This window comes from Brachionichthys hirsutus, unplaced genomic scaffold, assembly GCF_040956055.1.
Source record: "Brachionichthys hirsutus isolate HB-005 unplaced genomic scaffold, CSIRO-AGI_Bhir_v1 contig_407, whole genome shotgun sequence".
Lineage (NCBI taxonomy): Eukaryota > Metazoa > Chordata > Actinopteri > Lophiiformes > Brachionichthyidae > Brachionichthys > Brachionichthys hirsutus.
The window spans coordinates 963-24,764 of record NW_027180903.1 but is presented as its reverse complement, the minus strand read 5'-3'; the positions used below and the strand labels follow the sequence as shown (position 1 = coordinate 24,764).

Here is a 23,802-nt window from a genome sequence, read left to right as displayed (position 1 = left end):
ACGAGTCAGAGAGGCGTTGGGGAGGCTTTTCCGGCGCTGTTTTTGTTGCTTCCGACCAACGACTGTGGAGGACTGAAGTTTTTTTTTTTGTACTTTAATCAAATGACGATCAGATACTTTTCAAATCTTTCTCAGGCCCAAAACGCTTTCTAGTCCCCGTCGTGCCTCCAACGCCGATCCGCATCGCAGAACTTTAGGACAGGAGACGTGGACGGTAGGGGGGGGGGGCTCTTTGATCTGTGTTGCTGTCGTCCTGCTTTGTCTCCTTCCTCGATGCGTTCGGCTGGTCCCGTTGCCCGTGCAGGTCGTTAGCCGTCTGGCTCTGGATCCCGTTCGCTGGGAGTGACTCGTTCTTTTCCTCGTGTTTGGCCTCCCCCTGAAATTGCCCCCCCGTGCGGCTCCAGTTTCTGCTCGCGTGTTGAATGTCTCTCCTTCCAGAACGCTCAGATCTGCGTCAATCTGAAATGTAACCGCCGTTGGGCCGATCACAGTCTCAACAGTCCGTTGGTCGCTCTCGCTGCTCGTGTCTGCGACCGCCCCGAGGAAATATGGCGCCCCCCCACCTCCCCTCCCTGCTGGTGCACCTCCTCGGGATCTCGGGATATCCTGACGGCGGTTTACGAGACGCCTCTTTGTCCCGCCTCCATCCGGTCTCTGATGTCCTCCTCGCTGCGTGTCCCGAAGTCACAATGTTCCGATAGTTCAGAGGGCTCTGCTAAACCTTTTGGTTTCCTCGCCGGGCCGCTGCGCTCTCTGGTGGGAACGTGCACGCTCGTGGATAACGTTCCTTTTCGGGTAGAAGTATTTGTCGTAGTTTTCTAACCCAACCTCAGATTTCTTTAGCTCCGCCTCCTTCCGCAACAGTGAATGCTTTAAAAATGTTCCCGTGCCATAAATCGGGGGACTGACTTGGACCTCACCGTCCTCCGTATTCAGTCTTGTCGCCGCCCCAAAATGCTGGAAACGCTGCTTCCAATCTCGCCGTTCAGTCGGCCGGTCGAACGGGAAATCCTCCGGGGGGGTTCGACTCCACCGTTTCCTTGAAGCCGCACGTCCGTCAGCAGCTTCTGACGCCGTGTGAAGCAACCGGATGTCCACACAGTGCTTTGGCTGAGCTAACGTGAAAGGGTTAAACTGGCAGCCGCTGTCCCTGGATGAGCTCCGGTCAACCGGGCGTCAGGTGTGTGCTGCAATATGACATCAATCACCCTGTTGCTAAGCAGCAGCAGGACACGTGAAACGGTCCCGTCTCTGTCCCTGCAGCTGTGTGTGGCGTTGGACTCCCTGAAGACGCTTGGCGTCGTCCACACGGACATCAAGCCGGACAACATCATGCTGGTGGACCGTCTGGAGCAGCCGCTGAGGGTCAAGCTGATTGACTTTGGACAAGCCATGGAAGTGTCTGAAATCCGGCCGGGGATGATGCTGCAGCCGTGTGGATACAGGTGACCTGTGGGGGGGGGGGGGGGGGGTTGGTCCTCGCACACAGCCAAGAGTTTTCTCACCTTTGTCCTCCCACCTCAGAGCTCCAGAAGTGTCCCTCGGCCTGCCCTTCGATGAAGCCATTGACGTGTGGAGCGTGGGATGCGTCCTGGCGTCCCTCTACCTCGTAGAGAACGTCTTTTCCATCGACGGCAACGTGCAGATGGTAAAGCGGACCGCAGCGCACGGCCGAGCCGAGCCGGTCTCCACGCCGGAGACTGACGGGACTCTGTTTGTCGTTTGCAGATGAAGGACATTGTGTCTCTGCTGGGCCAGCCAGAGGACAAGCTGCTCTTCTCCGGGGTGTACACCAAAGCGTATTTTAAAAGGGCGCCCCCTTCCGCCAGGCCGAGGTGGAGGCTCAAGGTACGTACTGAACAGAAAGTACTGTAACGACTGCTTCAAGGATGTTTTGCTCTATCTGTTGTCGTTAGCCTCTTTATTCTAATGAGGTTTCTCCTTTATTTTTGAGGACTGGTTTGTTTTCTTTGATGGGGGGTTGTGGAAGCAGCACTGTAAAGACCCGCTGAGAGACTGACGTACCCCGGTGAGCGTATTGCGTCACTTCCTGTCCGCTTGTTACACGAATTGTTTGTTCTCTCTGCCACTTTTTCTGCTCTTTTCCCACATAACTTTAATCACTACCTGTCCTATTTATTGTTAGCGGATTAACGCCGCCAATTTTCACAACTCTTTGGGGCGTTTCTCCTTTGGTTTGATAAGCTAACTATCGAATAGCTTTTAGCACCGCTAGCTAGGTAGCGATGGCTTCTCCCTCTGCCTCTCCGCTGTCCTGCTCAGTGTGTCAAATGTTTAGCTTCTCCTCTGCTTCCTTTACTGACAGCGAAACGTGTAAGAGGTGTAGTCTATTTGCTATGTTGGAGACGAGGCTAAATGATTTAGAGACCCGGTTCCGCACCATAGAAGCGAACCCAGTAGCTTCGATAGCTAGCCAGCCCTCCCTTAGCGGTGCGGACCGAGCCGCTAACCGTCTCCCGGCTGCACCAAGGCGGCTGGGTGACTGTTCGGAGGAAGCATAGTCCGAAGCCCGCTACGGTTCACCACCGCCCCGTTCACGTTTCTAATAGATTTTCCCCGCTCAGCAACACACCTGCTGAGGACAGTACTCTGGTGATTGGTGACTCCATTCTCAGAAACGTGAAGCTAGCGACTCCAGCGGCCATAGTGAGGTGTATCCCGGGGGCCAGAGCGGGCGACATTGAATCAAATTTGAAGTTGCTGGCGAAAGCTAAACATAAATACCGTAAGATTGTAATCCACGTCGGCACTAATGACGTCCGGTAGTGTTGTGCGATTCCTGAACGAATCGTTCAAAACCGGTGATTCACTTTACTGAATCATGAGTCATGATTCTTCTTCCCCACTGAGTCGTTCAGTGACTCCTCCCTGCTACCGCTAGTTAGCTGCACAGCTAACTGAGGACACCAATCAGTATATTACTGCTGTTCTAACATACCTTGTAGAAACATGTCGAGTTAATCACTGTAATTGTGAGAAAAGCATCGATTCATGTTTTTTTAATGAACTACCAATTCCCCTGGTGAACCGTCCCACTCGCTACAAGCTAGCATCAGCTCAGCTGCGCTCAGAACAAGAGAGCGGTTCAGTGAGTCGCTCACCCCCTCCCCGCAGCACAACGAGTCATGAACCGCTAACCCCCTCCCCGCAGCACAACGAGTCATGAACCGCTAACCCCCTCCCCGCAGCACAACGAGTCATGAACCGCTAACCCCCTCCCCGCAGCACAACGAGTCACTGAACCGGAAACACTCACGTACAAAATGAATCGCTGAGCCAAAACGCGCATCCGAGTCACTGAGTCGCTCACCCCTCCCTCCCTGCAGCACATACGAGTCACTGAACCGGACTCACGTATGAGTCACTGAGTCCGGACTCACTAACCCGCTTTCAGCGGCAGCAGCCACTCGACTCGAGCCTGGGGGGGCCCTTCCTCACCGGAGCCGAGGGGCTGCTGCCCCGCCCGTTCTGTTTGTCTCATAAGGATCAATAAGAGACTAAAGTAAAATCGATATTCAGTCAGTTAGTCCACTGATTATTCTGAAGATAAACTTTAGTGTCCGGACTTAACAGAAACTATTTAATGCCGCCTTTTTATTACAGTATATAATTAAAATAAAAAAAATATATTTTTGGAATATTGGCGGAAACATAATAAATAAAAATAAAGATGTAAAACTTTTTTATATATTGCTTTTGCACAAGTGTATTGTATACTATTTTAGTCTAATGCTGCACTGTTTGAACACATTTTTTGCTTTTGTATTTATATTTAATTTATGCAGAGAACAAAAAAATATTTTTTCCCTTTCAGAACTCCTGATCTTTACCTCTTTTCCCTCAATGACATTTATTATTTCCCTGTTTCAATCAGCCATTTTAGCAGCATCAATTGGTAGCAAGTGAAACTTGTATTCACAGTATATTTCTATGTACCTTCTGGGTAACTGACTCAGTGACTCAAATGACTCAAATGAATCGATTCACTTTAGTGAGTGATTCATTCAAACCCGATTCAGTAAAAAGAATCATAGTTCCCATCACTAACGTCCGGCTACGCCAGTCGGAGGTCACTAAAATTAATATTGAGTCGGTGTGTAGCTTTGCTAGGACTATGTCGGACTCCGTAGTTTTCTCTGGCCCCCTCCCCAATCTGACGGGTGACGATATGTTTAGCCGCATGTCGTCATTCAACCGCTGGCTGTCTAGGTGGTGTCCGGAAAACAACGTGGGCTTCGTAAATAACTGGCAGACATTCTGGGGAAAACCTGGTCTTATTAGGAGAGACGGTGTCCATCCTACGTTTGGTGGCGCAGCTCTCATTTCTAGCAATCTGACCGAGTTTGTTAGACAACCAAAACCCTGACAATCCAGAGTCGGGACCAGGAGTCAGAGATGTAGTCCTACACCCATCTCTGAGCGTCCTCTGGATCAGTCACCCACCCAGAACCCCATCCAGAACCCCACACAGAACCCCATAGAGATGGTGTCTATAGAGATGGTGTCTGTTCCCCGACCCCCTAAGGTTGTTAAATTGTACAGGAGACGTGTTACTCCTGGAAACCTTATAAAAATAAAAACTGCTGCCACAGAAATGAATAATAGTAAAACCATTAAATGTGGACTTTTGAATATTTGCTCTTTGGCGTCAAAGGCATTTTTAATAAATGATCTGATCTCAGATCAGCATGTTGATATTTTCTCTTTGACTGAAACCTGGCTGGGTCCTGAAGATTATTTCAGTTTAAATGAAGCCACGCCTCAGAGTTATGTTAACTCTCACATTTCTCGAGACGCCGGCCGAGGAGGTGGAGTTGGAGCCATCTATAACTCTGAGCTCCAGATTAACACTAAACCTAAATTAAACTATACCTCCTTTGAGAGTCGTATTCTTAGTCTGTCACTCCCAACATGGAAATCAAGCCAGCCAGTCCTGATTGTTATAGTTTACCGCCCTCCAGGCCCATACTCTGATTTCATGTCAGAATTTTCAGAATTTTTAACAAGCTTAGTTCTGAAAGCAGAACAGATACTTGTTGTGGGAGATTTTAACATTCATGTAGATGTCAGTGACGACTGCCTTGCTACTGCCTTCCTCTCATTACTGGACTCAATTGGCTTCTCCCAGATAGTGAACGAACCCACCCACAGCTTTAACCATACCTTGGATCTGGTTCTCACGTATGGTATTGATATCGATCAATTAATTGTATTTCCACTGAACCCTTTTTTATCAGACCACAAGTTCATCACTTTTACGTTTGTATTATTGGACTACGTTCCATCAAACAGAACTGCCTTGACTGGATGTCTGTCTGATGGTGCTATTGCTAAATTCAAAGAAGTGATCCCGTCAGCATTAAACTCTTTATCAAGCCTTAACATTACTGAGGAGTCGTGTGGTAACTTTAGCCCCTCCCACATAGATCATCTTTAGGTGGTGCTGGGGACTTGATGCGCACGACGCTTGACTCCATCGCCCCCTTAAGAATTAAAAAACTAAAACCAAAAAGGAAAGCTCCGTGGTTCAATTCTGAGATTAGATTGTTAAAGCACACAGCCAGAAGACTGGAGAGAAGGTGGCGCTCAACTAAATTGGAGGAGTCTTGTTTAATCTGGAAAAACAGCCTGAAAATGTACAGGAAGACGCTCCGCAAGGCAAGAGGTGCATATTACTCATCTCTAATAGAAGAGAACAAATCTAATCCGAGGTTTCTCTTTGACACCGTAGCTAGGCTGACACAAAGCGCCAGCTCTGTTGACCCTTTTGTTCCGACAGGTCTCAGTAGTGAAGATTTCATGAACTTCTTCAGTACCAAAATCAAATCGATTAGGGACGTCATTCATCAGCGTCTGCCTTCGTGTGGCATTGACCCCTCCCTGAGTGATGGAAGGAGAGATACGGCTGTCACTCTTGATAGTTACTTGGATAGCTTCACCCCCATTAACTTGCAGCAAATGAGTGCAGCTGTTGCCTCATCTAAACCGTGCACTTGTCTCTTAGACCCGGTCCCAACTAAGCTACTTAAAGAAGTCTTCCCCTCAATCAGTATTGCTTTGCTAAATATAATTAATCTATCCCTACTCACAGGCTATGTACCCAAGTCTTTTAAAACAGCAGTCATTAAACCGCTTCTCAACAAACCAACAATGGATCCTGATGTCTTGGCTAACTATCGGCCAATTTCAAACCTTCCATTCCTGTCAAAGCTTCTAGAGAAAGCAGTTTCCAGTCAGCTGTGTGAATTCTTACAAGACAATAAGTTATTTTAGGTTTTTCAGTCGGGTTTCAGAGCTCATCATAGCACAGAGACAGCATTAGTTAAAGTCACCAATGACCTTTTAATAGCGTCTGATAATGGACTTGTCTCCGTGCTTATTTTATTAGATCTTAGTGCAGCCTTTGACACAATAGATCATCAGATTCTGTTACAGAGGCTGGAACAATCTGTTGGTGTTAGAGGATCTGCATTAAACTGGTTTAGATCATATTTATCTGATAGATTTCAGTTTGTACGTGTTCATGATGAATCTTCTACGTACACTGAAGTTAAATATGGAGTTCCACAGGGTTCAGTGCTTGGACCTATTCTGTTCACGCTGTATATGCTACCCTTAGGTAACATTATTAAGAAACATAGCATAAATTTCCACTGCTATGCGGACGATACTCAATTGTACCTGTCCGTTCAGCCAGACAAGGTCGATCAGTTGGTTAGACTTCAGACGTGCCTTAAGGACATTAACTCCTGGATGACAAAGAACTTCCTGTTATTAAATCTAAATAAAACTGAGGTTCTGGTTCTTGGGCCAAAGCATCTCAGAAATGTCTGTTCTAGTGTTGTAGTTGAACTAGATGGCGTCTCAGTGTCCACCAGCACCACTGCCAAGAATCTGGGTGTAATCTTTGATCAGGACCTGTCCTTTCAGTCCCAGATAAAGCATATTTCAAGGACTGCGTTCTTTCACCTTTGGAATATTTCAAAAGTCAGGCACCTAACCCGAAAAGATGCAGAAAAAATAGTCCATGCTTTTGTGACTTCCAGACTGGACTACTGCAACTCCTTACTGTCCGGCTGCCCAAAAAAGTCTATTAAACATCTCCAGCTAATCCAGAATGCAGCAGCTCGTGTTTTGACGGGGACCAGACTGAGAGAACACATTTCCCCTGTTCTGGCGTCTCTGCATTGGCTTCCTGTTAGGGAACGGATTGAATATAAAATCCCTCTACTTACTTTTAAAGCCCTCACTGGCCAGGCCCCTCCTTACCTTACAGAGATGATTATCCCGTATTGCCCCACTAGGACCCTGCGGTCCCAAAACGCTGGCCTGCTCGTGGTTCCAAAAATTTCCAAGAGCAGACAGGGGGGCGGAGCTTTCAGTGATCAAGCTCCTTTATTGTGGAATCGGCTCCCCGTTTTGGTTCGTGAGACAGACACCATCTCTATGTTCAAGAGTAGACTAAAGACTTTCCTTTTTAACAAAGCTTATAACTAATCGATGCAGTAATCAGTATAATCAATCTGCTGTCATTAGGCAGCATTGTTGGCTTAACATCATGACACACTGAGCTCCTCCCCCTTTATCTGATTATTTATGTTATAAATAGATGTGTGCAATATGTCTCTATTCCCCGTAGTCTTGTGCGCTCTCTCCCGCTGTTTGTCCCTCTTTCTCTTTCAGGTCCTTCTGTCCGTGGTGCTGCAGAACCTGGACCTGTGTCCCTCAACACTGAAGTCCACGTCGCTAGCATTAGCATTTTGTTTTTGTCTGCTCCTGCTCTGTCTCGCTATCACTTCCCTATCCATCTCCTTGACTCGTCTCCGACCTGCCATTCTCTCTCTCTCTCTCTCTCTCTCCCTCTCTCTCTCTCAACCCAGCCGGCCAGACAGATGGCCGTCCACCATGAGCCTAGGTTCTGTCCAAGGTTTCTGCCCGTTAAAGGGAAGTTTTTCCTTGCCTCCGTTGCTCTTGTGGGTCAAGTTGGGTTCTGTGTTTCCCTGCAGGTCTTTCCCTGCTAATCCTGTAAAGTGCCTTGAGATGACTTTATGTTGTGATCTGGCGCTATATAAATAAAAAAAACTGAATAAAGTACGAACGCTGTTAGTTTTTTTTACCACTTTGTATTTGGGTTTAATTTACGATGGAAAGAAGAAATGATTGTTTTATCAATGAATAAATGATTTGATCATCTGTATTTTGTTCATTCATCCAGTGAATTATCTAAATAACTATCCACAGGATCCACAGCTGTCTTGATGAGACGTCATCAGATGCTTCCACCTGGAACAAGAGAACACGGAAGTGTCAGAATCATGAAAGCAATAAAACAAACGCAAATGATTCAGGGTTGTTAATTAGGTCTTTTTGGTGCCCGTAATTGCAGAATAGGATTCTGAACAATTAAAACTCGTTGTAAACAACGCAAATGTAAACATTAAATTAAAACACACAAGTACTGCAGGTTCGAGCGCCGGTACGTTTTTACACTTTTGTGACGTCGGTCGAAAAACACAAGATCTAATATATTTATTGAAAAATAGCTTTTATGTGTTGCATCTGGAGCAGTTAGAAAATAAGTGTTGCGTTTTTCGGCAGAATAAAGCGCCTTTGGTTAGAATCTGTGATTTGGACCCGACCATGAAAAGTCAAAGTGAATCAGAGTTGATTTGTATTTTTACCTGATTTTTTAATCCATAAATGGTTTTAATGTTAACAACATTTATTATGATAGTTCATATCGGACTCCTTTGAGACTGTGATTTTATTTATATTATATATTATATATTAAACTATAAAATATGGGTCTTTCTTATCACCAGTTGCTGCTCTTTTTAACAATTAATTTAACTTCAACTTCAACCTCAATTTACTGTCCAACATGAAACAGATTATACCGTTTGTTTTCCTATAAATAGTAAATAAAGTTACAATCCATGAAACGTTCAGCACCGCTGCATTATAGGAGCCGACGGCAGTCTAACAGTCGCTATACTGAATGATAATGAGAGGTGTCCCTTGTGATAGCTGCTAATGCCTTCACGGAACCTCAAACGGTGACATATAGAGACACCCTCGAGAAGATAACACACACACACACACACAGTGTTGTGTAATAACAGGCAGTGAGGAAGAAGAGGCAAAGGAAGATAGTGAATATCATACTTTAACACTATTGTAGTGAAGAACTTGGATGAGAGACCGGCGTATATTTTATGAGAAAAAGACAGGAAGAGATGGACACAAGAGTGAATCTTTGGAAGTCGGACAAATTCAGGATATATTCAGAATATTTCAAGGTAGTTACGATCACTAGGACACTTCAAGGAGATCACACACTCATGCACAGTGTGTGAGTGTGCGTGCGTGTGCTTTGAAGTTGGAATCCAAGCATTGCCAAGATCAAAGCCATAAAGGCAGCTGTGACATTCCTTTCATCTCTACCTATAAGTGCTGACCCAGTATGAGGTGCAGACGTTTCCTGACAGTGGAAGCTTCTGACAGAGAGATGACTGAAATCAGCTGCCAAATGTCCCCTCTGATGGACAGGGTCAACGTTGAGATTAAAGAGGAGCTGCTGTTGTTCTTCCTCGGGTTGAGACACAAGAAGACGATGCAAGCCACTGAGAAACGTCTTCGACGTGAGCTGCGCGACAACTCTGTGATTCTCTCCCAGAGTAAACTTGTGGGGAGCTACAGCATCCAACTGGACAAGAAGCTGCTGGAGGGTTTCCTTGACAAGCTTCAGGCAAAAAAAGATTGCCACCCATGGAGCACGGAGAATGAGCTCCAGAAAAAAGAGATTCAGCACCTCAAAGCCGAGCTGGCTGAAGCGAAACAGGCCAGCCAAACAGATCAAGTCCAGTTTCTGGAGGCTCAGGTCACGGCCCTCTGTGAGGTGCCGCAGAATGCTTCATCGTCCGACTGCGATTGCCTCCGGAAACAGCTGGCGACGGATTCATATATTGAGATGCTGGAGGAGTATCTGCATTACGACAGGGAAGCCTTTCACAGTCTGCACATGGATTCCTGGAAGAGGGACAATGAGTGGCTTGCAGTTCTGGAAGGAATGAAGGCTGAACATGAAGCCCAACGTCAGGCATCCAGCGCAGAGATTGATGCGTTAAAAGCTGATCTGAAGGCATCGCATCATCTGTGGCAGCAACTCCAGCAGGAGAAGAACTCCCTGATACAAGAGTTGGAGACATCCAGAAGTCAGCAAGTGGAGGAGATTGGGGCAATCTCTCTGGAAATGAACACTGCTAAGAATGCTCTGAAGGAGCTGCAACGTCGTTGGGAGGAGAAGGAGCAGAAGTCGTCTCTTCTCCAAGAGACAAACGTTCAGCCGAGGGAGGAGCAGGACCTGCAGGAGAAAGAGGCGTCCTCCACACCCCAGCTTAACCTCAAGGAGAGATCATCATCCTGCAATGAAGCTGATCTGCAGGAGAACAAGGAGAACTGTGTGACCGAGCAGGGGCCTCATTTAGAAAATGAAGAGGAGCTGGAGCACACAGACAAAACCGACATGGAAGATCTTCAGAGCCCCGTCCCAGAACAGAAGCCACAGAAAAAAAAGAAGTGGTACAGAAGATTGCTGGCCAGACTGAAATAACTTATTTAACCTCCGGACAGCTCCGCCCCTGCACATATGTCCGGACACCCTTATGCTTCTTCAAGCATAAGGGTGTCCGGACATATGTGCACTTGGCACCAGGACACGCTCGATGATCGACTTTGTAGTCGTCTCACCGGACTTGCGGCCGCATGTCTTGGACACTCGGGTGAAGAGAGGGGCGGAGCTGTCAACCGACCATCACCTGGTGGTGAGTCAACTCCGATGGTGGGGGAGGATGCCGGACAGACCTGGCAGGCCCAAACGTATTGTGAGGGTCTGTCGGGAACGTCTGGCAGAATCTCCTGTCAGAAGGAGTTTTAACTCCCACCTCCGGGAGAGCTTTGACCATGTACCGGGGGAGGCAGGGGACATCGAGTCCGAGTCGACCATGTTTCGTGCCTCCATTGTTGAAGCGGCCGATCGGTGCTGTGGCCGTAAGGTGGTCGGTGCCTGTCGTGGCGGCAATCCCAGAACCTCTTGGTGGACACCGGTGGTGAGGGACGCCGTCAAGCTGAAGAAGGAGTCCTATCAGGCCTTTTTGGCAGCAGACAGGTACCGACAGACCAAGCGGGGCGCAGCTACCGCGGTTGCTGAGGCAGAAACCCGGGCATGGGAGGAGTTCGGTGAGGCCATGGAAAATGACTTCCGGACGGCTTCGAAGAGGTTCTGGACCACCATCCGGCGTCTCAGGAGGGGGAAGCAGTGCACGGTCATATAATGGACATATGTCCACTACAGAGCTTTCTGGTAAACACCAGAAAGCTCTGGCCAAAGCAGGAGAACAGGCTTCTCTGGTGTCAAATGTAAAATGTTTCTCCTGAACTATAATCACAACTTTAAATAAAATTGGCAAAAAAATGTCCATTCGAGTCCTGTGTGTTACTAACTATTTATTACATGAACTGATCCGTTCCGATGACAGCAGACGACTGGACTCGGATCTGATTACGGATGAGTCGTGACCGTCCTGTTGAGGCGATGTAGAGTTTGAGAAGTCACGAATGTGCACACTTAACCCTCTTGACTCACCTTCACCATCGTTTAAACATACTCACTTAGCTGATTTGTATTTTTGGATTCTAAACATGTACACATCTATAAATAGTCTATCAATACTTCATCACATATAGTTTCTAATCTTTATATAAATCTATACAGACAAAAAAACACACGCTGACTTTAGTTTGTCCCTTCAGAGAGCTAGCACAGGAAGTTTGTGTATTCCTGTTTCCTCCCAGTGACTGACATTACGTTCCAGATTTACGTTGCAGGAAAACATTATAATTTTTTTTTTTTCGGGATTTCTGCGAACCCTCAAAGGATTCGTTCGAGTTTTTTGGTTACATAAATCTGGTAAATCCATCATCAGTGGTGGGTAAGCTGGTTACAAGAGTGGGCTTCAAACGCAGCGTAGAAGTTAGCCTTAGATGAAGCCACCTCGAGCGAGAGAGAAAAAAAGAAGCGACGCGAAGATAAAAGTCAAGAAATTAAGAAACAACAAGAAATTATTCAAGAAGAAGAAAACTACGGCTGATTCCTCTCCCGCTACTCAGCCAACGAGGTATTTTGCCTGTTTTATTTTGTAGTTATTTGATTTTTCTTTAAATTTGAGATTAATTGTTTTGTTTTTTTAACTCTTGTTTTCTTTAGCTCTGAGACATTGATAAAAAATAAATAAAAGAAGTCAGCAGTAATACTCCTGGAAAGCTGTTCAATTAACGAAGGAAATAATCGCCAAATACGAAAATGGCGTCCTGTGTCTTCGGATTTCGATTTTTCTCAAGAAAACTGCGCATAACGATATGGAGAAATCAACCATTTCAAAATGTATTTTTATTTTTAAACTCAGCTAAATAGAAAGAAAAGGGAATTCATCTAGTTTCCACTATTTCTTACGGGAAATATAACTTCGACTTTTCAATAAATTCTGAACAGTATTACAGAACTAATTGTATTCTCCAACGGAGGTTCGACTGGCTGCAGGGCTGGGTGGATGACAACGTGTCTGTTAACGCGTTCACAACTCGTGAATGTGTTCATCTTGAAATCACGAGACCTCTTCCATGAACAAATGATCTTGCGCTCTAACTTTAATGTCGCAGTCTCTATTACCATTCCTCGTGCTCCATTCTTTATGATCTGATGCCCTCTGCTGGTCACATAATATATCAGAATTACATTGCATATCATCACAGTCAGTAGGATTTTCTTTGCGCAGTTAATGTTTTACAAATGTGAGATTTTATCCGGAAAATATTCTATTCGTTGTGTTTATTCAGGAAAGTGTGCTGCAGTTACGGCTTGCGTCCACTAGAGGCTGTCGGCTCCGGCATTTCAAACAAAACATTTAAATTTTAATTTTAATGCCATTTAAAAACCTCGTCTTTTTTCCAACTGTAGCTGAACTACGTTAGGGTTAGCATATTTCGAATAAAAACATTTCTTACGCCTTCAAAACACTAAAAAATAAGGAGATTTTCCCTGCTTTGAGTTTTCATTGGTTTAGCATGAAACACGTGACCCGGAAGTGTCTACCAGACTGCGGGTAACTAAAATAACTCTCTTTCCCCGCCGTTCTGTGACGTCTTCTTCACTGCGCTGTGTTTTATGTTATTCGTTATTCACGCGACCCGGATCCGGTCCCGGTTCGTGACTCGGTTCTGCGGACCGTCAGTGAGAAGGACGGGGCGGCGGAAGACCCCCCCGCCTCGGACCCTATTCCGGTTATCGCTTCTCGGCCTTTTGGCTAAGATCAAGTGTAGTATCTGTTCTTATCAGTTTAATATCTGATACGTCCCCTACCCGGGGACCATATATTAAATTGATTTTTGGAGCAGGGAGATGGAATAGGGGCTTGCTCCGTCCACTCCACGCATCGACCTGGTATCGCAGTACCTCCAGGAACGGTGCACCCCCCCTTTGATGTTCAGAAATACAACCATAGAAGCTGCAGCGAGCTCCGCCGGGTCCGTGTTCTCCCACGCAGCGTGACGTCACGGCCCAGGAGACAACACGTTCAGTGCCGACGTGGACGTGGACACTTACTGACATGGATAAAAAAGTCAGTCGGGAAAACTCTAATGACGTCATCCGTGTTACGTGGTGGCGCCATCTTGTGTTAGAATCGGATATTACATCATGTGATTGATCTGCTGGAATCGATAAAATCAGGTGTGGCCCAGGGGTCACACCTGAGAGACGCTACCCAATACGCAGTCACAGGCCTCCCAAAAGACTGTCCCTCTGAGCAGACCTGGTTCCCGCGGGGGACGGCCCTGCCTCTGAGGAGTTTACTGCTGCTTTGTTTCTTGAGGTATGTTCCAGGCAGTAATGTTTTTTTTTTTTTTTACTGTATTTGTTATCTAGTAAGGGAGGAGTTGTAGAGTATTTGGGTTGACATCGATTGCTCTAACATCGTTCTGTCTGGTCTGAGTGTGTGTTGTCATGTGATGATCTGCAGTAGAGTTAGACGACTGGTTTCCCCGTCGTCCTTTCAGTGTCTAACATGGAGTTTATCAGGACTCAAAAACGCAGCCCTTTGGCTACTGTGTCAATCGGTCACTGCATACAGGCATGTACATTTATACATGTATATACTGCATACAGGCATGTACATGTACACATGTATATACTGCATACAGGCATGTACATGTATACATGTATATACTGCATACAGGCATGTACATGTACACATATATATACTGCATACAGGCATGTACATGTACACATATATATACTGCATACAGGCATGTACATGTACACATATATATACTGCATACAGGCATGTACATTTATGCAGTGAAACTATCCCAAAGCAAGAGATGTGTCGGTAATGTTTAACCAGCCAGACACAAGAAAATGTTTGGGAAGTTACTGATGGAGTCAAACCACTTTCAACAGGCGCTACCATGGTAACCGTGAGGGACGCTTTTTATAGCACATGAAAACATTTTTGGCAATTTTCGCCGAAACATTACCACGAAATATTAACTTCATACACTCTCCTCAGAGGGAAAGCAGTGCGCAACACACACACACAGGCACACACACACAGACACACACATACACACACACATACACACACACACACACACACACACACACACACACACACACACACACACACACACACACACACACGCACACACACACACACATCGCGCCGGTCGCTACCCAAAGCTCGTGACCTCAGGTGAGGGTCTGAACGGAGATCGCCCGATAAATGGAGAGCCTTGCTTCGTACACCAGTAGCACAGCTTCCCTCTTTACTTGTTCCCAGCCTGCCGAACAAGGACACGGTGGAGTCGAGAGAGAGAGAGAGAGAGAGAGGAGATTAAAGGACAGTATTGTGTCCAACAGGAGACATCGCGTGAGAGATCTTCCTCAACTTTCACCAGGACAACCAGTGTGGATCACAGACACCAAACATCAAGGGACAATCACCTCATCTCACTCCACACCCACACATGTGGTGGAGAGCCAATCAGGAGCCATCAGGAGGAATAGGCATCGTCTATTGCCATTGCCTAAAGTACACCAGTCAGACCAGCAGAGGGCGCTCCGCCCACTCTAAACCAATCAGCTCAGACTCCAGAGACGGTTACCCCGGGTTTTGTCAGAACTGGGTTTGGCATCGAGCCACAAAGACCCGACTTGTGAACGTAAATGGGATTAAATGGAGACAAAAGGTGAAGGGGAAGTGCAGTGTTCCACCGTACAGCCAGGAAAACAAGCAGCGCCACTTCTGAACAGTTCCAGTTTTCACAGGGGCACATAGCAGGGTTTCAGGTGGACTAGGCTGTGGTCAGATCTTTCCAGGGGGAGGGATGAAGAACTGTATGCATCCTCAAAGGTCCCATATTATGAAAAACGCACTTTTCCCATGTTGCTACACTTATTTGGTGCGTTTGGGTCATTATCAACCCAAACACAACAAAATAAACCGTCCAGCCAATCCTTCGTAGTGTGTGTAGTTCTGTAATCACGTGGAAGAAACCTCTCTTACTGTGTCACAGTATGAAAACGTGCACATGCATGCACATTCACCGCGCCTGTGCACGAAATGAATTTAGTTTCGTTTTTTTTTCCAGAGGCTTTTCTGACGGCGCTGTTTGAGACAGAAATGACGGAATCTGTCCTGCAGCATCTGTTTGCTATTTATAAGTGTCTGAGAACTGCGTTAACTTGTGGAGACAGAGTATAATATGGGACCTTTCATGTCAGCATACAGCTTGTCCAAAGTTTTCCCCTCCCTGGTTGGATAGTCCACATACTGGATGAAGGCCGTCGGTGTTTTGTCCATGTTAACATGACTAAAGTCCACAGAGATGGTGACGAGGGCGCTGGGGGAGAAGTCGAGCCCCTCCTCCGTGGATGACATCACACGCTGCTGTTAGGTTGGCAGACAGGGGGGGGGGGGGGTATAAACAGCTATGATCAGAATCAGAATCAGAATCAGAAGAGGCTTATTGTCATGTTTCTTTCTTGGTGAACTCGTGTCACAGAGAACACATCACAAACACAGCAGCGTGAAAATGGCGCGTGAGATCGACCAGGGTAAGTAATATGGTCGCAGTCCAATGGCTAACAGTTCAATGTCCGGGCCATGAATCCAATTTTTTACAGTGACATTATCGGGATGAGCCCGCCATGGCTAGCCCAACTCCTTTACCTCCGTACAGTCTCGAACCCGGCCAGAGAGATGGTGACGCAATGTCTCCGTAAAGCACATGACACGACACGATATTCCTTTTTCTTCTTCTTACTTTTCCTCGAAAATGTGCTCAAAAATGATATCACACATGCTGTCAGTCATTGTGCGAGTGTCACGCAATGAATGTTCTTTAATGTGATTGTGACCATCCCCTGCCCGCTTGACAGACTAGCCTATCATGTTTTATTAAGTGCTGTTTCCTACGGCGCGCCACCGAGGGATGTGCAAACCGAAGTGAAACATGGAATCAACAAGACGGACAGAAAAAGTGAGGAATATCCTCCTGAGACCCAGCCCGTTAGCATGTCTTCTGTAGTGGACAGCTGTCCATGACAGAGGACGCATGTCAACGGGCTGGGTCTCAGGAGGATATACAGTGTTCCAAGGAGAACCTGCAGTGGATTTATTTGTGCTCCTTGTTTCGTCCACTTTCGTTCGTCCAACCATAATTCCAAGAGTTAACCCAAAACACCAGATTCGCAAGTCTTGAGAGAAGAGTCTGGATGAATTAGGACTCAGGAGATCTAAAGAGGAAGATGCCGAGCAGAGTGAGAGCAACAGACAGTAACCCAGCAACCCCCCCCCCCCCCCCAAGCCACAACAGCACCCAGAGAACGATCCCCCGGGGGCCCTCAGGAACCAACCGCAGAAGGACAAGCCGTTGGTCCAGGAGTAGCAACCGAACTAAGGCCAGCGCCCCGCCAGCACCCAAACCCCCTCCCACGACCCCCCCGCCACCCAACTTACAACAATTCATCATTAATTCCAGGGATCTCCGAAAGATTTGAGCTGCACCAAGAGAGAAAGTAAATGATTTCAGGTCATTGCAGGATGAGTGAAATTAAATGTCATACTTTTATTTGGAAGTATTTGCACACATGAAACAAGCAAAAGCAGGTTGAGAATGATGTCCTCTTCTATGGGACGCATTCAGTCACACATGGCTTTCATGTTATCCCTCTCTTACCATGCAAACTGTCAAACATTGGAACACACTTTTATAAATGATTTTCTCCCAACCCTTATTTACCCTTCACACAAACCGACCCGGTGGAACTCTGTCCCGTAGTCCAGTTGGCTAACGGAAACCTGGGCATCGATAACAATTCATGAATAAACTCTGAAGCCAAATTTAATTCCAAATTTGCAGCCTTTGAATTAGGAGCCACTTCATTCAATCTTTTCATTCTAAAGCCACTTTGCTGCGCTTAGAATCTGTAAATAAAGGATGAATCAGTCGCATGCGCATTCTGCACATCTTTTCATATTGTGCTGCATGTAAACTCAGGTTGCCATGGCACTAATGCAGCCAGGAGGCATCTCTGTTTGTGGGGGGAGGATCTGGATTCAGGCTGTTTGCTCTGTAAGGCCTGTTTCCCACAGCGGGAGCAAGCAGAGCCCGCTGAGGGCAGATATCTCCCAGCAGCAGAGCGGATACGGAGCATCCTGCATCCTGAATGCTCGCTGCTGCTAACCCTTAGCCATGGAAACCCAACGTGGGGTTACAGGAGCTCCGGAGGCCTCCTACAGCTCCCAATGTCTCCCCTCCTCAGATATGTCACGGGTGTCATGTTTCATGTGCAGAATGTAAAGGTGTGAAAAGCTACGCGTTGTTCATTTTGATGTAGCGAACAGGTCATACAACAACAAACAAAAGCATGATTTAGAACAAGGATCTCATTTTGTATAATATAATTCAAGCTATGCATGGCCTACTAGGATGAGCATCATTTAAAATTTGTTTAGAGAATATAATGTTTGTCTTTTTACTAATATTCTTTATTTCTATTTTTTAAACACAGATTCTTCTGAACAATCATGTTGTTGAGAATAAAACTGACTGGATTTACCTAAAGTGATATTTTTTTAAATCTGATATCCTCATTGCGATATTTAATTTAATCTAGACTCCAGCATAAGTGCCATTGTAAAAAAATGGCTTGTTTGTCATGCAATAACCTAAACCATCAGGGGTCCATCTCTGGACTTTGGGGTTGCCATCTGCTCCCGGCCGAACGATGATGGTGCTTCTGGATGCCACAGAAGGATCTTCATCAAAGAAGTTGAAGGGGCGAAGGAAGAAGCCCACCGCATTGCCAGGTGTCGCCGTGTTGGGAATGTCCTCTGAGTGGGGCACATGCAGGAAGCCCACTGTCACCCAGGCAACCAGGTCCTGCACAAAGGAGTGTCAATATTGTGTTAGAATTTTAGGACGCGGTGTTATTGACTTGAAAGTGCAAACAGACCACGATGTCGTCAATCATTCTTTTAGAGGAGCAAAGAAGCACTGACCTCCGCGAAATCATCTCCAACCTCAAAATGTAAAAGATATTCTCTGAACATGAGAAAACATGTCCATTATTTAACTAAGACAGAAGACGACATGCAACTCCTGCTCATGCAAACTGCTCTCATGGGCCATTTCCACCAAGAAAAATTGCATCTAAAATGACCCGCTGAGCAGAAAAAAGCTCAAAAATGAATGAAATAATTAATATTAATGCTTGAAATATACCCAAAAAAATGGAACACAAATTCCTTGATGAAATGAAATGAAGGCAGAGAGACAGACATGTGGATAGACTGAGAAGGCCTGGCTTAATAACTGCTTAATAACTGCTGATCATAAGATATTACACAGAACAGAAAGGCCACCGATCACTTTCTCCTTTCAGATGAATTCATTAAAGTCGTTGTGAATCTTCATCAACCTTTAATGATGCCCTTTGCGTCAAATAGAAATTATTAGGATGAAATAATTTCACTATATCAATTAAAATGAGATGTGTTGATTTAATCAGTGGTTGTAAGATTAAAGGAACATGTCACCATTTCCCATTAGAAAAACCGAATTAATAGTAACATGACTCCTGTCTTGTAGTTCGTGTACATTGCTGAAAACAGTACTGTAATGTAGATGTTTTTTGTATCGTTCTTTGCTGTACCTGGTTGACGATATCTTCATTGTTGCGGATGTAGTCCTCAAAGCACACCACGGGGTCCCAGGGGTTGCTCTGGGTGTAAATGCTGCTGCTGGTGGCTTCGCTGTCTTTGTGACGCGTCACAGCCAGAGGGTACCTGTGGAGAGAGGAGGCGATTACTTTCGTTAGTACTTTGTAACCACTGGTGCTATAACTGAAGCGTTACTGCAACCTTTCCATGTAGATTTACTACACTATTATACTTGTGTAACGTTCAAGGTGTTGTTTTTCCAAACTCCTTTGACTGTTGTCGCTCCCTTGACTCCCAAATCGTAACTCTACTTACCGGTAATCTAATTTCCAACCACACTGGGATTTGGAGATTAACTTCCTCGACACCAATCATCACAAGCTATCTTAGCAATGTGATTCTGTGTGCAAACTATAATAATTAAATAACTGGATCATGGGGCAGTATCTAATCAGGACAGTCAGAACATTGTACATATAAAACCTAAATATTTTTTCTGTCAACATTACAGGAAACTATTATCACCTTGACCAAGAGATGCCATTTTCCTCTTTCCAGCCTCTTGGCAGGACACTCTGAGCATGTGAGTTAAACTGGATTCGGTAACTCTTGTGATGCCCCCATTTATTTTTCTCATTGGGATTCATAAAGCTCACATATCGGGGGAACTTCTTGCCGAAGCGATAGGCAGCAGATCGCTCGGTTTTGTGCACAGTCCGATGGAGTTGGAACTGGACCGCAGTATTTTTTGGGCTCCAGGGCTTTGTGATGTTAACAAATTTCAGGTCCAGTGACTCGAAGCTATTCTCTCGACCTGTAAAAATAACATTTTACATTTTCAAATTTCAGCAAATGCCATATAAATTGTTGACACTTTTGTGATAGAATTGTCCATTTTAAAGTTGGGTTAAATGACTTTAGAATTATTGATTTTACAGGTTTTGCAAGACTTTATCATATAACCAGAGATAGCATTTATTACGGACAACAGTTTCACAAGACTGTGTCCTTTATGACAGGGTAAGTTCCAGAAAGCCATTTTATCTAAACAAATGTCTTTGTGGCCTATTTTTCTCTTCATATCAAATTCATCAAAAGAAAATTCAATGTAAAACCTTTAAAATGGTGCAGCAAATAATATCCTTTACTTACATGCATTCTGTGAATGTTTGAAAACAATAAACTTCAATCAATCAATGAAAACAGTCAATGACAGGATATAAACTCTGGTCTAACCCATAATTCCCTATTTTATTACAGTGCAGAATAAATCAGTGGAGAATCATGCAAACTGTCAACCAGAGGAAATCTAGACCGCATTTTATAATGATACGTGAATTTAGCCCTTTTTAAAAGGAGACTGTCAGTAAAAAGTTACTGCAATGAATCCTTAAAACAAAGTAACAACCATAATACTCACCAGCAATATCCAGGTCCACTTTATAATGGATGAGATGGGTGTGTAGATTACCCAGCACATAATGGTACACTTTGCTTCCATAGTGAAGTCCATTTGGTGTAAAGAAAGTGGAATGGATGTATCCTGTTGCACTGACCTTTACCTCCATCACTCCATTTTGGTAGAAGATGAAATCCCAGATGTAATCGTAGTTGTAAACTGTTGAAGTTGTCCGCAGCACGAGTACAGTATTTTCCAGTCCTCCATAGAAGTTGTATCCCCCTTTGAAATTTGAGTCGAAATGCCTTCTCAGAGGTATAGCCATCGTCATCTCAAAAATACAGAGTGCGTTTTTATAATGCGTAGGTTTATCTGTGTCATAGTAGTGGTAAAGGTCAATGAAGGTGGCAATTTCAGGACAGTCGATTCCAGGTGCCAGCTCAAAGGATGACGAGCCCATTGCCCAGCCGGCATCTATGTACTTTGTTTGCATGGCAGCAGGAGTATCACCGGCGTAGAAGGCAATTGCTTCTTGGAGGCTGATCTCATAGGCAATTCTTTCTCCATTGAAACGGAGGTCAAAGACTTGAAGACCAGCTGTGGAACGGACTCTGTAAGCAAAAGACCACCCAGCATATTCGACAAAATTCTGGTCAATTTGATAGCGATGTCCTTGGGGTTCGACAAGCTTTGGCCCATGTATGTTGGTGGGAGTGTTGAAGTTTCCCCGGGGAATAAAGGTGGAGTACAGGTCAGCATTGTCTGGATCAGGCAGTTTGAATACCTCCACATCTCCTGATTGATATTTTTCTAAGAGTTCCTCAACACTGTCAAAATAAATGCTGTTGTACCAAACCTTCTCTACTGTCCACTTTTGCGGATCCAGGTCCTGGTGGTTGATCATTATCTCAAATCCAACTGGGTGGATGAAAAATCCATCTACAAACTTCTGTAGGATTATCCAGGTCTTCCTTTCCGCTGGACTATCCCCACGAGGTGCTACGTCCGAGTATGTCAGGCAGCGGTCAGTGCAGTTAGTAAAGGAAAACCCTCCTGTGGTTTCAAACAAGAGTTTATGAATTTTGGTTGTAATTTTGTTCAGGAATTGGGTCATATGGTAATACTCTGCAAAGGTCATAGGCCTTGAATCAAAGTTGGTAAGTTTTCCCCCCTTAAACGTCTTGATAATATGAGACTTTGGGGATGGCAAAGGACTCACAATGTACTCAGTGATGTTGGGTTTATCCTGATTTCCAAACTGAATGATTACACGGGCTTGACGTGGGGGTTTGGCCTGTCCGCGGTCCAGAGCTCTCAGGGCTTCATGCTTTCTTGGCAGATGAAGTTCCATTAGTAAGATGCTGTTCTTCTTCAGGGTCTTGCTATGAGCGTCAGTGAGTTGCATCTCCGGGATACTGTGCAGGTAGCCGCGCACAGATTTCATTTCACGTACTGTGAGATCCGCAAACATTGGGGCACCATGAAGAGACCAGTCTCTCGATCTGGAAGCACTACAGCCTCCCAAGGAGACCAGCAACAGCAGACAGAGAAGCTTCATGGCTGCAATACAGAGAGCAAAGTATATTCATCCATCCATCCATTTTCTACAGCCACTTTTCAGCTTTGCAGGTCACAGGAGTTGCTGGACCCTATCCCAGCTGACTATTAGCGAGAGGCGGGGTACACCTCAGACATGTCGCCAGCGCATCGCAAGGCCACACAAAGACAACCACTCACATACTTTTGGAGTAATCAATTCATCTAAATTGCAAGTTTTTGGAGGTGGGAGGAAGCCGGAGAACCTGAAGAAATCCCATGTGGAGGAGAACATACGAACTCTGCACAAATATGACTCGAACCCGGTTATAATTCACCGGTACCTTCTTGCTGTGAGGCGATTCTGCGATATCGATATTTTGTTTCCCCGGAGAGTATAGCTTTTTCAGCCGCGAGTATAGATACATTAAGCCCCATTCAAATCCCCCGTGTCCCACACTTGGCATGAAGAGCAATTAGGTCTGCCAGCCGTTAGTGTCACTGTAGTGCATTTCTAGCAAGTAAACCAGATGCCGAAGTCTTTCTCTAATTAAAAGCAGATGTGTGGGAGCTTTTCCGATTTAAAAACAAAAAGGAAAGTAATGATTTAGACCAGGGGTCGGGAACCTTTTTGACTAAGAGAGCCATGAAAGCAAAATATTTGGAAATTTATTTCAGTGAGAGCCATATAATATATTTTAAACGCGGATTCAACTAAATGTCAGTATAAGTGGTAAGCAGGTAATGAAACTAGTATAATAAGCCTCTGAACGTTACGGACTAACGTGAGCGGACCCCAGAAAGCAGAGAACAGAGACGGTGCGATGGTTGAATTTATCATTTACGCCTGGAGCTGCACACAGGACGAGGGGCGGCTGGAGCCCAACGTAATAATACACAGCCGAGAGAAAACCAAAAAGCAAGTGATGCCCTCTTGAAGCAAACGCAGGGCCCCGTCTTTTTCACACATTTATTCCAAAAGAAGGTCCCAGGTAAGAATACATTAAAATAGTAGTAATCTGGAATTAAGGTGGAGCCAAACAAAGTCCACTCTACCACCGTGCACACAGCTGGCCAACCCTGGCTAACCCTAACCCACCCCTAATGGCGGGATGACGGCCTACTTTTAAAGTGGCAGCCCAGGCTCAGGGCGGAACCGTGACAGCGTGCTTCCGCTCTTTGATTTTTCACAGCAAAATGCCAGCCATGCAAAATGCCCCTGCAACACAAGCTCTACTAACAGACAGCGACTGTCTGGTGCCGCAAAGAAAACGGAACATAAGATCCAGACACAAGTGAACAAGTTACTTACAACAAAAAACACGACACACGACCTGGGCGCGCAAACCAGCTGCGGTCAGCACGGGCAAGGCAAGTAAAAAAAAATAATAATAATAATCTTTTTTTTTTTTTTTTTTTTAATCTGAACACGAGCCATGTGCGATCATCAAAAGAGCCATATATGGCTCGCGAGCCATAGGTTCCCGACCCCTGATTTAGACAGATGTATGGTTGTTTGCTAGCTGTGTCACACAAACGTAAATTACTCTGGAAATACCACCAACC

General features: G+C 45.4%; 2 protein-coding genes and 1 non-coding gene across 3 annotated transcripts; 2 read left to right on the top strand and 1 right to left on the bottom strand.

The window, feature by feature from the left end:
• Positions 1-9,529: 9,529 nt before the first annotated feature.
• Positions 9,530-10,633, top strand: LOC137916886 (sarcolemmal membrane-associated protein-like). The gene has a single exon (XM_068759847.1). It carries the CDS (start codon positions 9,530-9,532, stop codon positions 10,631-10,633), a length of 1,104 nt encoding a protein of 367 aa, XP_068615948.1.
• Positions 10,634-13,362: 2,729 nt separating this feature from the next.
• LOC137916887 (U2 spliceosomal RNA) lies at positions 13,363-13,553 on the top strand. The gene has a single exon (XR_011106543.1). It is a non-coding gene; the product is annotated as a U2 spliceosomal RNA (small nuclear RNA).
• A 4,699-nt stretch (positions 13,554-18,252) lies between these two features.
• aoc1 (amine oxidase copper containing 1) lies at positions 18,253-22,279 on the bottom strand. Its single transcript, XM_068759846.1, has 4 exons — positions 20,722-22,279; positions 19,827-20,115; positions 19,295-19,427; positions 18,253-18,522 (listed from the first exon to the last, which is right to left on the bottom strand). Exons 1-4 carry the CDS (start codon positions 22,256-22,258, stop codon positions 18,253-18,255), a joined length of 2,229 nt encoding a protein of 742 aa, XP_068615947.1. The 5' UTR covers positions 22,259-22,279.
• Positions 22,280-23,802: the final 1,523 nt, after the last annotated feature.